Below are 15,735 nucleotides of genomic sequence, written 5' to 3' on the forward strand. Positions count from 1 at the left end.
GATTGACAGCTCATTCTCAGTGAGTCCGTCCAGCTCAACCAAACTCAGATCAAACTGTCAAACAGTGCTGATCAGATATGGATCCAGATTCTGTTGTTGACTATTCACAAACACATTTTACTGTTTATCTGGAATACCAGATCCTGTGTGAGCAGGAGAGCAGCCAATGAGAGCACCTCAACTCGCTTTACGTGACCTCCGCTGGCTCTGACAAACCGTCACGGTGGCGACCATAACGCCAAACTGGAGGCTCCAGAATAAATGTTTCTATAACAAGTGTTATCAGGATTAGCTTTTTATTAGCCGCTACAGTGGAAACACCACCATCATTTTCCCTCCTCACTATGTTTATATGAATGTTTATGTGTGAGTAGGTGTGTGCACTTAAGCTGGTGACGCACAATTCTATCGCAGCAGATGAAGAGGGAGATATAAATATTGTAGGAACGGGCCACAGGATGCGCCCTTCGCTTTTCAAGACATTTCTGCAAAAAGAAGCTTAGCCTGCAGTCTATTTCTGCATTAGTCAGCTCTATTGTGGCTGTATTGCCAACAGAGCAGGATAATGCAGGCACACACACACTCTCTCTCTCTCTCTCAACACACACACACACACACACACACACACACACACACACACACAGTTCACTCACACACTTCAAGCCACAGAAGCCAAACGAGAGGACATCTCTTCTGACAGATAAAGACTGAATCACTGAGACCAAACGAGGACAGATTTGTCCCAAACTTCATGTGAGGAAAGTTTAAAGAAACGTCCTTTAAATGTGTATAAACATTACGGCGCATTAATCCCCAGAATGCACAGAGCGCTCAGCTGATTACAATATATTCTCCATCAGTGGAAAACTGATGAGGTTCAGTGTTTAAAATGGACTCTTTGTGTTCGCCGTGAGCTCCACATGTGCAGAGGTGTTTCTAATTAACACTCAAAGGCTCGTTTCCAGCAAATTAGATCTTGTTTGAAAATTCTTTGTCAGTAATTTAATTTCAGTGCTGATTCATTTAGGGACGTAAACACAGAGCGGCATTCAGAGTGTCGCTGGAACAAGATTGGACCAGCACAGAAAAACATTTACAGACTCAAAAAAAACGTCTCAGTACATTTATTTTCCACCTGTTTCTAATATCGAACTACGGAAGCCCCGAGAGGCAAAACAGGAAAAAATATTCTGGTGACTTTTATGTGTTTATAAGACTTAAAGGTCCAGTGTGTAACTTTGAGCAGGATCTTCTGTCAGACATGTAATATAATATTCATTATACAGTATATTTTCACTAGTGTAAAATATATTCCTGTAACTTCACAGTAAGTTACTGGTTAATAATTCAAGTAAATTCACAGTAGCTTACAGTAATACACTAAAATACAGCAATTTAACATGAAATTACAATATGTTACTATGTTATTCACAATAATTTATAGTAATATTACAGTAATGTATTGTGTTTCTACAGTAACCAGTCACAATATTACTGTAAAAATACTCTATTTTACTGCTAAATTATAGAACGTTGCTGTAACCTAATCACAATAATTACTTGTGATTTAACATTTTTACTGTATTATTACTGTAACTCATTAGCCAGTAAATTCCTGTAAATTTACAGTATGTGCATTACATTAAAATACTGTAATTTTACATATAAACGCAATGCAATGGCCCATATTTCTGCACATATTTTGTATATTTAAGGAACATGGACAATATCTTTAAAGATGTATTTAGAAAATGAGATACAATGAAAAACACATGCATAAAATTGTATCACCAATATAAACTTTGTTAAAAAAGATTTGTATCAAATCGTGAAAATGGAAATGGACGTTGACCCAAGTTTCATTTACGCTAGATGCCACTAAGTCCTACGCACTGGTCCTTTAAGAACAGGTGAAACAAAGGTTTAGCAAAGCATACATTCATGTTTTTATATGTTTTTATTAAACCAACAAACATTTAGAAAAATTATCCTGATAAAAACAATTTCTAACAATTTAACCAACCTAAACCTTTTATTCAGCTGTGATAAACAGAAAGAAAACATTTTAGATCAGACTTTCTTTCCTCACTTGCCCCCTCAGGGCTTCCGTACAAACCAGTTTAAAGAACTGTCTTCAGTTCAGTGTGATTTTCTTTCTTGTTTTGTTACAAAGTATTATTTTTCAAAAATCTTAACAGAATAATAATAACAAAACCTCACAGAGAAACATGAGAAGAGAGTCGCGGGTTCCTCCAGCGGATTTCAAAACGGTCTGTTTGTCACTTAGAGATAAAAACGTGATTGTTTTATTGTTCATCTTTATTGCCATTTTATTCAGAGTGCTTCACAGATGACTGACAAGCTGATAACAAGGCCGTATGAATGTAAACAGTAAAACAATCTGAGACTGATGTACCCGAGAAATAGCAATGAGAAAGATTTAAAAAACAAACAGTAAAATAGATAAAAGACAACGACAAATAAAGTACACGATAAACTGCACAGCGAGGCTCAAACATCTAAATCAGGTAACAACAAGCAAAACACATTTTTGAATGGAAGAGAGACTTTTACTGCAGTCGCTGCCATTAAAAGATATAAAGGTTGGTTAAAGGGTAAATAGGATGAAAAAGAAATGACTTATAGTGTCTGACAAACGTCGAAGAATGTCGCCTGAGTCTCGGCCAAAAAATGACACTGAAACACACCAAACCGACTACAGCCAACAGCCAACTCGCTCGTATGTTCTGCGCCTGGACAAATAAGGTAATAACTCTTTATACCAGCAGGTGGCAGTAGTCTGCATTTGTCATTCTTAAACACTGGAAGTCCGCAGAGCTAGGACTGTTGTTGTTGTCGATTTCCCTGTTCTCACGCAGACGTTTTCAGCTGCTTCTGATCCAGAAAATGTCTGACAAGAAATTACAAATGGCTGCTGATGAAGCTGAGAAATGTCTTGAAACTTCTTAAGGAAGTTGTTTGCTGCTTTGCTTACTTCCGTTTCTCTTCTCACGCACTGGTTTGCTTAAGCTGAACAGCCAATGGTGTGACTTCTCTCACAGCCGCCGATGAGCAAAAACTGGAGCTACAGACGCTCACTGACATTGGCCGATATCCGACCTTCAGCCTGGTGTGTTGGGGCCTTTTTGGCCAGCCTGCCATGAATAGTTAATCAAACATTTGATTCCATTACAGAATTACAGATTATAGATTATTATCCGTTTTAAACAACATATTCTGCCTTCTCTACCGAGCTTGGAACAAAAGCTTTGCTACAGGAAATGTGCCCTTCTTGAGGCACAATTTTTCATAATCATCCAGCCAAAAGAAATCATCATAAATGGATATTTTACTTAAAAGTACATCAGATAAATCAAGTGAGAACCAGTTCTCTTAAAACGCTGCAAAAAAGAAACTCAAGAAAGTAAAAAAGTCTTGTTTCTGGGAAATCAGTCCTATTTTATGTCTAAATAGAAAAATGATCTTATTGAGCATGTTATGCTTTACCAAAGTAATCTGGTTTTAAGAAAATAAATCTAACTGTGTCTTAATAAGTTATTACAGATAATATTGAGCTCGATTTAACCAGCAACAACACATTTTCAGAGTAAGAGCACTCGCACAATTTCATTGCTAATAATAAGGAATAAACACAACTTGCTTAATGTTTTGCCATTTTTTCTAGCTTTAAGGCTCATTACAGTCTTTCAGTGGATAGATCTTTATGCTAGTTTTAAGGATTCTAGCGGAACAAATTTGTTTTACACATTTAATTATGTTTAAGAATATTTGTCCTGTTTAGAGAAGGGCTGTTTTTGCAGAGCAATGACGACCTGGCGAGAGTTAAAACAGCACAATATATACAGTATGTACAATATATACAGTATGAACACAACAAAGATCCAAGCATTGGTTCCAGAGATACAAATGTGAAAATGTAAAACTGCAGTTAACAAAACCTTTTTACCTCCCATAAAAATAGAAAAGAACATAACCTTCACCTCTTTCTGAACCTTTTCCCTCAATTTCCCTTTCCTTCCATGCAGTCCCTGAACACCTGTTATTATGTGTCTACATTAAAGCAGGAACCAGCGTCTCACTCTGCTGCCTCGTGTTACTGTAGTCTGGATTTACATTCGCTGTATGGAAGAACAACTGAAATTAAGAGAAAACAAAGTCTGTTGTTCTAATCACTCCTTGCTAGACTGCAGCTTAACAATAGCTCTTCCAGAGACAAATTGTTGGTAATTAAGTGGGGGATGTAGTGAGATGTGTGCAGTTCTGTGGTAATTATAAAACTGCTAATTTAGAGTGTTGCTCTGTAAACCCATTTAGATTAGAGCACTGCAATTAAATTGGCAAAAGACTATAATTACTAACACCGCTCACAATATGCAACTTCACATTTCATGTAGTTTTTCCTGTTTATCTGTCAGAGCCAGTCTGGACTGCTCCTCATTAAAACCAGATCCAGGAGAGATTGAAAGCACCAACGCTTCCTGATAGAAAGGAGAGTTTTAGTGCAGCCAGTTCGGAAAAATTAAACAGGTGGAAAATGTTTTATTCAGACAGACGGTAGAGAGACTGACACAGGTTCAGTTCAATTAACAGACCCCATTAAGACTTCTGGACCTGCGTTTATCAAGCAGAATATATATAATATAATATAATAAAACACTTGCTTTGATAAACCTTGTTTTCCTATGATTGTACTTCTGAATGTCACAGATAAGATGCTGACTCTTTACTGGCAACAATCACACTTGCTTAATATGTCACAGTGGATCAATATTTACCTTGAAGCAGTTAATATGGAGCTCTCAGTTGCCTAAATGCACGGTAACAACAGTAAAACAGGTTAAATATTAACAAACTGTAAGTAAAGATGTCTAACTTGCACTGAACTCAGCTTTTGTTGTGTTTGCTGATGCGATATATGATTTAATTTTAATGATGTGTGATTGTGTTAAAGAGATCAACTCTAATTCACAGATTGCCACCTGAAGACCTTCATCACCATCTACTGCCATGAACTCTGAAAGACTCTTAATACCCCTGAAATACAATAACTATCTTTTTTCTCTCATCGTTTCTTAGAGATCTTAAAATCACTACTTCTCCTTCTTCCTCATTGAAACAGGAAACGTAAACAGCTGCGTACATTTCCATAGTTTAATTGCTGGACACTTTCCATTCTCAGTGTTTGTAAATGGATTTCCAACCACTCAGGGCTCTTTACACTACACATCACATTCACTCATTCACACACTCTCACACACTGACGGCAGAGGCCACCTTACCACGCATTAGGCCATCTGCTCATCAGGAACCAACTAATCCCTCTCTCTCTCTCACACACACTACTCTATAGAGCAGTGGTTCTGAACCTTTTCCTTAACGTACCTCCTGACCAGCACTAAACAAAACAAGCCTGTTTAAAGAGATACAGCTGCACCATCAGTGTCTGATGTATTAAGAAAAACACTTTAATGCTTAATTTAAAATGTTTAATCACTGCAAACCATTTTTTTGTCATGCAATAACACTAAGACGGTAGAGACTCTGCATCTTTTTCATAGATCACTTACAGTTTACTGAGGATCTTTGTCTGTGGCAGTTTAAGCTTTAATGATACAATATAGTATAGAAGAGTATTTATAGTATAAAGTTCAGAGGACCCCCCTCGGAGCCCCTTTAGTTTTCAGCCTCTGGAACAGACATCAGACCTTTGCCCGAGGATCTCCAGGTGTATACGGTACGTAATGCTGAGTTCTTGTTGAAACGGCTTCAGAGAGGTGTTTCTGATATTTTGTCTTCCCTGTTGGTAGACGTCTTAAAAACACCTCTCAGTATAATGAGAGCAAACCACAGCCTTTAACACGACTCTCCAAAGGACAAAAACTGAACATTGTGACCATTGTGAAGGTTGGATAATCAATTTCAACTGTATTACTTTTAGTTTTAGTACCATCACCAACAAAACTCAGACTGAGAAAGAAAAGACAAAAACACGACAACCAGTCAAAGCAGTTCTGACAATTAAAGGTGATTCATTTCCAAATGAATATTCAGAAACACAACAAAAGTTCCGAAATCTGTGAGGGAGTCCAAAACATTACAAATGAGGCTCCAACCAAAAGAACGAGTGTGTCTAGACAAAGATTTACTACTTTAGTAAAAAACTTCCTTAGTCCTAAACCTCCCATCACAAATGTTTCTGTACAGAGTCCACATGATTGTTCACAGAACACAACAGCAGCAGAACCAGAGAGACAGTGAACTCTCTCATATTGAGGCCATGGTGCGATGATTGGCCAGATTCAGACTGGTTCAACCAATGAGCAGCGAGGCCAGACTGCACAGGTGGAAACCAGTCAGCCCCTTTAGCACCTAGAGAAAAACATAATATAGACCATCTAGTGGTTCCACAGCAGAACAGCAGCCACGTGAAGCACAGTGAGAGAGAAAGCACCTAGGAAGTCTTCTGTCCTCAGGTCTGACACAAACAAACAAACAAACAAACAAACAGACAGACAGACAGACAGACAGACAACAGACAGACAGACAGACAGACAGACAGACAGACAGACAGACAGACAGACAGACTGACATGCAAAGATAACTTTCAGAGTGGAATTACAGAGACTTATCAGGTGAATATGTTGTGTCTCCAGTTTCATGATCTCAAATTAAAAAAGGAAAGTATTCAAATTGTTGAAAAAGATAGTGGCAATGAAATAATTAACATCACGTGTTGTTTTGTGGATGTGTTAAAGGTAAAACCATCTTTTATCACTTTATGCTCCTTTTATCTTCTGACTGTGTTTGATCGACCCAATGATCCCAAATAAGTCACAATGAAGTTAGTTAAAATTCAGTTTCCTGCCAATCCTTCCTGTCAGCAGATAAACTGGCATAAGTTTTACTGAACTCTTGGGATGTAAAAGTCAAATTATTTCTGTTTCTCACAGATTTCATCAAGACAATAAAACTGTTACCCTCCACTAGAGTCACTTTGCATGAAAAAACATGCTTTTATCTTATGACTTAAATGATAAAATACCATAATGAATCCACTGTTTAGCCCTGCAGGTAAAGGAAATGTTTACACCACAATGCTTCTTTATACTTTATCCCGTTCTATCCGTATAGTACTGTACTCGTAGTGTTTATCTGTACTAGAGTTTTTTGTTTTTCTGACAACTTTTTACTTTTACTTTTACATTTTACACAAACTGACCGACGTCTGCGAGATAGTTCAGGCACTCAACTGGAGCTGCTGTACCGACTGTAGACTGCCTCGCTCACCATTATCCCAAACCAAGCACACCCTGCGGTCTATTTAAGTTTCCCAGCTCTCCCTCTGCTCCGTCAGTGCTGACACTGCCCAACATCAGTGAGCTCCAGCACCTCCCAGCATCCACCTGAAGGCTTCAGCCAGGAGGTTTAAGGTATTTGCTCATCACTCCCCCATATCTCGGTCTAAACACAGAGGCCAAACTGTGTTACACTGCTGTAATAAACATTTCAAACATGAATATCTGCACTTTCTGCTCTTTACAGTTTCATTTTCCATCATTTCACACCTTCCCAACATCATGAACTTGAGTTTTACCGGAGTAAATAATGTGTGTACCTCTGTTACAAACAGACGATAATGACCCTCCCTGTTACTGGAAGACCAAACAGCTTTTTATGACTTCTGTCACTGATGAAGGAGGTTGAAGGTTCTTTTTATGGAGCCATAAAATAATTTAAGCTTTCAGTTTCAAGCTGATAAAAAGACAAAATAAAACGTGAGCAAAAGAAATCCTGAGGAATGTTTACACCCGAGTGCTGGTTTATAGCGAGGAGCCAAGAAAACAGTGACTCACAGAAACAGCGAATATAATAATACAGACAGACCCCCAGAGAGGGGGAGGTATCCCACCCTCTGCCATCTTACTGACTGCTGCTGTGTGTGAATCGACTTTACTGACAGGAGAGCTCCTTTATATTCTCGAGGGGGTCCTAAAGACACAAACAGCATTACACAACAAACATTCACTGCAAATACACAACCTGCTCACCCTTTATGATGCTTTAGATGTATTTAGTTTTATTATTTTATGACCTCCATTCCAACTGTTTATCACTAGTTTTTTTATTGTTTTAATCTCGTCTGACCCACGGCAGAGGAAGTTTTTAAGTCTATTTATGAGTGTGTGTATGGACCATTGTATCCCTTTGTTTTGCGTCTGTCTTTATTACAGCGTGGCGTTGGTCTGAAGCCAGAGAGGAATTCTCACGTTTATTTTTTTATTTTAACCCAACTACTAAAAATCCATGTATAAAAAATATTAAATGCAAAATTATAAAACAAAAATAGGCAAATAACCTATTAAATTACCCGTTAATCTCCAGAGTCTCCTGTGTTGATAACAAATATCAATATTGGATAAAGCCTTTATGCTAAGCTATGCTAGCTTCATATATCGTACAAACATGAGAGTGGTATTGATCTAAAATGTTGAACTCTTCCTTAATGATTACACTCCTCCACTATATCTCCTGCTGCAGGTTATTAATACACAATGCATATTTATTATTTCTTTTTTATTTTCCATTTCTTGCCATTTAAACGTTTCACCATGACTTCAAGCTATTTATTTATCTTTCTACAGCAAGATGCTGGTTATAGTCATTTTAAGCTTCTCATAAGACAAAATATATTAAATTATAAAGATTATAAACAGTAACACGTAAGACTCGCCTGTAAAGTGTCTCTTTACTTCGACAGTTCGGAATCAACATCAGTTCTGACCCACAGACGAGTGACACAACTAAATAATTATGGGTTTTTCTTTCCTATGAAATAAAATCAGCTTGCTGGACACTATTATATAATTATGTATAGCTACTGTGTAACACCCTGCGGTAACAACTATGTTTAATGCTAATTCTTATGCAATACTATGAACAATATGTATTAGAGTGTGTGTGTGCATATTTTAAATTCATTTATATCTGTTTTATGATCTCGTGTACTTCGGCACCTTGACCTTGAATACTTACAGGAATAATGACTTTACAGGAAGCATTATTGATCAGTCTGTTTCCTGGTCTCCACCTGAACTCCTTGTTCGTTTGTCACGTGAACATTACTCATCCATTCAGGTGCACAATCTATGAAGGTTGTTGGGCTTTAACCTGGTGAACAAAGTACTGAATCTGATCTTTAATTTGAGTAAAAATATCCTCACAGAGCTCAGGTGTTACCATCCAGAAACTAAACACTAAAACTTTAAATGTTTCAGATGATTATTGACACATTCTTCCCAACTTGTTGTTTCTGTCTTTCTAGCCTTTGTTTCCTGTCTTTATTCATTTTATAATATCTGATATCTTTAGTGGCTGAATGCAACCACATTAACTAAAGGACAGTTTTGAGGTAACTGAGTATTTAACTTGAATAATTTTATAATGACGAGTTACTTTAAACAGTCAGATTTTACAAACATATGATGAGTTTATGATGTTCTCTTATTGATTATACTATCCAACATTAATACATTAGTTAAACTCAGCTTTGTCTTGATCAGCTTCTACAGTTACATGCTCAGTAATATTATTGATTTCATAAATCATATTTATGCATAATGAGAACTTTTATGTTGCATTGTGACTTTCTGTTAGTGTGACGTGATTTCCTTCCTGGAAAATCCCTGCCATTTATTCTGCTTGAGCAACTTACACAAAAACAAAGTTTTATTGGCTTATTGATTGATAACGGAGCGGGGCAGATATTGGTGGAGCCACAGACACACCCGGTGAGAACCTCCTATAAAGAGCGAGCAGCTGCAGCATCGAGCATCAGAGTCCAGGTACACAACAGGTAGCTGATCTCTTTGCTCTTACCTTAATAATTTATCACTCTTATACACCGAACGTATTCCTTAACAACCAAACACTGCTCAGATTTTATTCTCAGATTTGAAGTTCAACTGCAGAAGGATCATCATTATGACTCCAGTTTTCCTCTTCCTCCTCTTCCTCTCGGTTCGGGCTGCTCCTCCGGTAAGTCTGACTCTCCAAAATATGAACTTCTAATGAACTGAAGAACGATTTTGGCTGTTTTTTTTATAAACCTTTAAGATGTAAGTCTGATCTGAACTGTTTCCTCTCCTGTGTCTGTTGTGTTTGTTGTTGTAATACTAATTTTAGCCACAAGAGGCTGAACTACCACTACCCCATGTTTTCTTTCACCAGTCATAAAAAAACCAAATCATTGGATCACCAGATCAGTTTCCTCTCAGAGCTTCTAGAATTTGTCTTTTAACTTTTATTCATGAAAACTGGAAAATAACAATATATTTTTCTCCAGACAGCAGAAATATGTATAATTTACAAATGTGTAAATGTGTGACTTTGTTTTACAGGGTTTAACCAATGAAGAAGCTCAAATAGGTGAGTTGGACAATGAAGAATTCCCCAAATACTGAAGTGTTTTGTTCCTCACAATGCACAATAATTAAACTGCTGCACTTTGTTTCTGATATCTTCTGTTTTTGTTCTGCTTCCAGACGAGTCTTCAGACATCTCTGAAATCATCGAGAGAGCTAATGAAGGAATTTGTAAGTTTTATATAAACTCTTCTGGCTAAAATACAAATACATGATGCTGATTGGGGAGATGAACAAATTAATGGATTAGTCGATCAGCAGAAAACATTTATGATGATCAATTAACCATTTATGTTATTTATACTCTGTAATTCCAAACATTTGCTGACTTTAGGTTTTCACATGAGTTTTCTTTCTTATGTATCACAGTAAATCAAATATTTTTGGGTTTTAGACTGTTGATCAGACAAAACAAGCAAATAAAGTAATTAAATAAATAATAATAATAAATAATAATCAGATTAATCAATAATGAAACATTTGGTGCACCATTGGCTCGTTGTCCATCAAACATGTAAAACTCTACACTGAAGATTCATATGAGTGTCTGTTGTTGTTGTGCAGCAATGAGACTGGAGCACGGCGACATTGTGCCAAATAACGACAGGAACGCCGTCCCCTGCACCGCCACGGGCTGCAAGTGGCCCAAGACTGGACGCTATGTCTACGTGCCAATCTCCATCTCCACCAGCTACTGTAAGTGACAGCCGCTGCAGTCAAATATACGATCATTATATAAATACAAAAAACTTTAAGCATGGTGCAGAAATAAGTGACATATTAATTTATATTAAGGTACAGATATTCACCATTAACTAGGTGCTTATTAGCATGTGTATTGGTACATATTAATGCATTATTCTGCATGACCATATTCTCTTACTGATAGTAAGGATTTTGTTGTACATTTGCTCATTATGGGCCTTTTAAAGTTTTCACTTAATACTGAATAGTCTATTCTTATGAAACAAAACACAAAACTACAAGTGTTTATAGTCCAAATGGCTCAGCAGCCTCTTTGTCTCTGCAGCTACTGAAGAGCGAAACATCATCATTAGAAGCCTGCTGAGCTTCCACCAATCCACCTGCATTCGCTTTGTCTGGAGGAAAAATACCCATCGGGATTACATCAACTTCTTCTCTGGTTCTGGGTAGGAACACACACACACACACACACACACACACACACACACACACACACACACACACACACACACACACACACACACACACACACACACACACACTGCACTGACACTCCCTTAATGCAACTTTACTTTCTTCATCCATCACCACCACCAGAGGTCAGCAATGCATCAACAATACCTGCTGTTTAAATATGATTCCACTGTTGGTGTGTGTTTGTGTATCAGGTGTTATTCCTCTCTGGGCCGTCGGGTCGGTGGACAGCAGATCTCCCTGAAGAGGACGGGTTGTTTGTACAAGAAAACAGTGCAGCACGAGGCTCTCCATGCTCTGGGCTTCCACCATGAGCACGTCCGCTCCGACAGAGACAGCTACGTCTCCATCCTCACTGAGAACATTCTGCCAGGTCAGCTCGCTCACAGAAACCCTCACAGTTCTGGTTTAATGTGGTACACAGGGATGAGATCTGCCATGCTAGCAGCTCTCTGAGCTTTGAACAGATGAAAATTTAATAGATGTGCCTGAATGTTTTGGTGTGTTCTCTCCTTTTGTGCAGAAAAGGAGAAAGTAAACTTCAGGAAGGTGCAGACTAACAACTTGCGTACGCCCTACGACTTCAACTCTGTGATGCATTACGGCAAGTGAGTGTTTGTGTGAGTTCCTGCAGCTTTGTCAGTGGCGGTGACGCTGTAGAGGCCCTCTAGTTGTGCAGGCGCAGGGCTCCGGGTTCAAGTTAGCAATAATAAAAATGCAATGTCCGATTAGACTTTCAAAATAAAGCTTGCTGAGAAACATTTAACTTTTATGAGTTTGGTAGGTTTAGGCACAAAAAACGACTTAAGTTCCGAAAAGATTGTGGTTTGGCTTAAAATAAGAACATAACTTAAGTAAGAAGAAGTCAAGTCTGACTTTTGGTTTCACAGAGGACAAGAACAACGTTCTCCTGGGTGAAAAGTGTCCTGTGTTTGTTTTACCAGTCCAAAACTTAAAGAAAATTTCATTTCTGTAAAGAAATCTAAATGAGGTGTTATTTTTATTAAAAATTTGAAATTTATTTAACATATGAAAACATCTCACAGGATACGGGCAGGGTGAATTTGCACTGTTGCTCAATCATAAACAAAGCTTTAATTGTGAGAACTGAGCCAGATGGGTTTGTGTGTGTGCAGCTCTATATACCAAAAATGTCTGTGTCCTCCTAAAGGTACGCCTTCACCAAAAACAACAAGCCAACCATCGTTGCCAAGGGCAACCCTAACCTCTCCTTTGGACACGCCACACAGATGAGCGCCAATGACATCGCCCGTGTCAACAGGCTTTACCAATGCTGTGAGTGAGAGTTTAACACTGTTATAAGTCATTCTGTTAACACAGCAGATACATCCCACTACTGACTGAGTTACCATGTGACAGCAGCCCATTACAACAAGGAAAATATGGGTTGAAATATTCATTGAGATTGTTATGTATTAATCAGAATATCATTTTTTTTTTCTCAACCAGGATGACGGAGGGAAAGTGTCGATCCATAGATACTTCAAGTCTCAGCTTGTCATGATTACTCCAAAGGCCCAGATCTGTTGTACTGCAGGAGTATTATTTCAAAGAAACATAAACTTGTCTTGAATATATAAATGTGCTGCATACCTTTACATATGTGATAGATCTGAAGTGCTGCCACACTTCTACGTTAGCTTCTGTTTGCATTCGGTCGTACTAGTAGTATCTTCAGCTCCAGTCGTGGCTTCACGGCTGAGATACTGATGTTTAATATGTACTGACTGGACATGAAGGAACCAGTTGGGGAGATATTAGTGGTAAGTGGAACAGAGGCAGAACACCAGACTGCAGAGCCACCTGCTGGAGCTTGATGGTATTAGGTCTCTTTCTGCTGAGGTCAGACATTGTACCAGTTTTAACCATTACTAGAGCCAACAGACCATGATTTTATCTGATGATTGTTAATTATGTTGAGAGACACAGAGCATATAAACAATGATGAAACAGTAAAGTCAAAAGCATTAATGTGTTGTGATGAAGCATTTTGATCTTCTAAATCGAATGATGATAATGCCATGAAATAATATGTCAATTTTGTTTTTTACATTTGTTTATTAATGTGTGTAAATTAATCATTTATGTGTATTTTTATTTGTAGACTCATTTGCCTTAAATTGTTAATAAAGTATTTTGAATTGAAATAAATTGTGAAGTCCATTTTTTTTGCATAAATGCTAATCTTTTGGATGGTTGAGGGGACCATCCAAAGGAATATAGGAAAATAACTTGAAAGCAATGTTTGATGACTAAAATACTTAAAATATATAATTAAAAATGACAATGATATAAAAGGTGTATAATAAAAATCTGGGCAAAAAAAATGAATAGACTCTTATCAGAACGGATGACCCCATTTGACAAACAATGTTATTTTCCTTAAACAGTTTGATGACAATGCTTTTAAAGCACGTGAACAAATCAGTCTAGCTGTCAGAGAAGGATTCTTGTCAGCTTTAAGGGAAGTCAAGAAGAAATGCATTCTTAAAGACTGTTTAGGAGAAAAGAGGCTGATACATGGGCATTAACTGCACCAAGATTTGTGCTGATTACAGAATCTGATGTTCTGCTCTTAAAAGGCTTTTTGAAATGACATACTGGCAGAAACACATGTGCATGTACATAGCATGCAAAACAAAAGCAAATGAACAAAACATCTTTGTCACTTTTATGACAAATACCAATCAAATACCTTTACAAAAGTAAATTAAACATAAGATAAGGAGGGCCAAACTGTCTTGCAAAGAAAAGATTGAAAACTACAAAAGTGAAAGTATTTTACAAATTACTTCATGGCCTGCTGGTCCACCAACTTTCAAATTAATTGGAAGGCAGAAAACTAATTGAAGATAATAAACTTGAAAGTGCAATACAGACTATAAAAAACAAACTTGAATAAAACACTCACCACTACAAACTACTGCTGCCGCTCGCTGAGTGTGCAAGTGCCTAACATGTCTTTGCCTTATATAACTCACCTGTTTAAGTGATAATAAGGCTTAAAGTTATGTATAGTTAAGAGCATGGCCATTTTCAGTGACAGGTGGATGCCGTCACATGCAACAGGTTTCTGTCATAGACTATATTAACAAAAATTGACATAGTCTCTGTGACGTCACCTGTAGTTTTCTGAAGAGCCGTTGTGAAACTCAGTGGGGTCGGCTCTGGTCATCACCATCTTGGCAGTTCCAACCAATCTGCCAGCAGCAGAATAGAACGACCACCTCGAGTCACACACCTGAAAACCAAAGGAAAGAAGACACAAAGATACAACAGCAGAAGGCGTAAAATAATCTGGACCTACTGTGGTATCTGAAGGCTTATAAATTTAAATTACATTTTGTTATAAGTTCAAATGATATTTTGTCAACATATGTAATGTTATTAGTTCATGAGGTTCAACAACGTAATTCTTACTCTGAACTGTTTAGGTTAGGGGCCTCTTAATGGCCTCTGACCTCTACCTTGAAAACCCCCCATCTCCCTCTTTTTACCTCACATATCTGTATTAGAACCAGATGTTTCTTTACTTACTTTTGGAGTAAACAACAGACCTATGTTAAAAAAAAAACTATGAACTACTAAAAACCTATGTCCGATGCAAAATAGACAGAGCTGTTCATTTGGCAGGATGCTCTCCAAGCTCCCGGGGCTTGAAATGATGCTGTACCTTTTTGTATTAAACCTTTATATACAATCAAGACATTGTCAGCAGACTTCTCTTCAATACATCTTCACATCATCGCTACTGAATATACAACATTACTCGATAGGGGAAGGATGGACCTTCCATTATCACACTCCCAAAGCTGGAAGGGAAGGCCGAAGAAAAACAGGCCTGGTCCCCCACCAGACCTAGAAGAATTTGGACAAGAAGGTATCGATGAATGACAGCAGCGACCACAGCTAAAATAATGGCAGTAATAGTCGGACTAATCGTTGTCCTAACTATCCTGTACTATTATGGCAGTCACCCTCGGGCCGTAACCCATGCCAGGGTCCAACATGGTACAACTAAGACTGTGCAGCAGGCTTGCTGGACAGTGAAGCCAAGAACCATTTTCTGGGCATGGGACCAGAACTAGACCTC

General features: G+C 37.9%; 1 protein-coding gene across 2 annotated transcripts; it reads left to right on the forward strand.

The window, feature by feature from the left end:
• The first annotated feature begins 9,857 nt into the window (after positions 1 to 9,857).
• Positions 9,858 to 13,778, forward strand: LOC127351344 (high choriolytic enzyme 1). Of its 2 annotated transcripts, XM_051378815.1 has the most exons (9): positions 9,858 to 10,056; positions 10,419 to 10,446; positions 10,563 to 10,613; positions 11,007 to 11,138; positions 11,473 to 11,593; positions 11,816 to 11,994; positions 12,145 to 12,229; positions 12,793 to 12,917; positions 13,092 to 13,778. In XM_051378815.1, coding segments are annotated over exons 1-9 (777 nt in total). In that variant the 5' UTR covers positions 9,858 to 10,002; the 3' UTR covers positions 13,094 to 13,778. The 2 variants fall into 2 exon arrangements, with proteins under 2 accessions (XP_051234775.1, XP_051234774.1); XM_051378814.1 differs by lacking the exon at positions 13,092 to 13,778 and having other exon boundaries at positions 12,793 to 12,925.
• The last annotated feature ends 1,957 nt before the right edge of the window (positions 13,779 to 15,735 follow it).

Source organism: Dicentrarchus labrax, unplaced genomic scaffold (assembly GCF_905237075.1).
Source record: "Dicentrarchus labrax unplaced genomic scaffold, dlabrax2021, whole genome shotgun sequence".
NCBI lineage: Eukaryota > Metazoa > Chordata > Actinopteri > Moronidae > Dicentrarchus > Dicentrarchus labrax.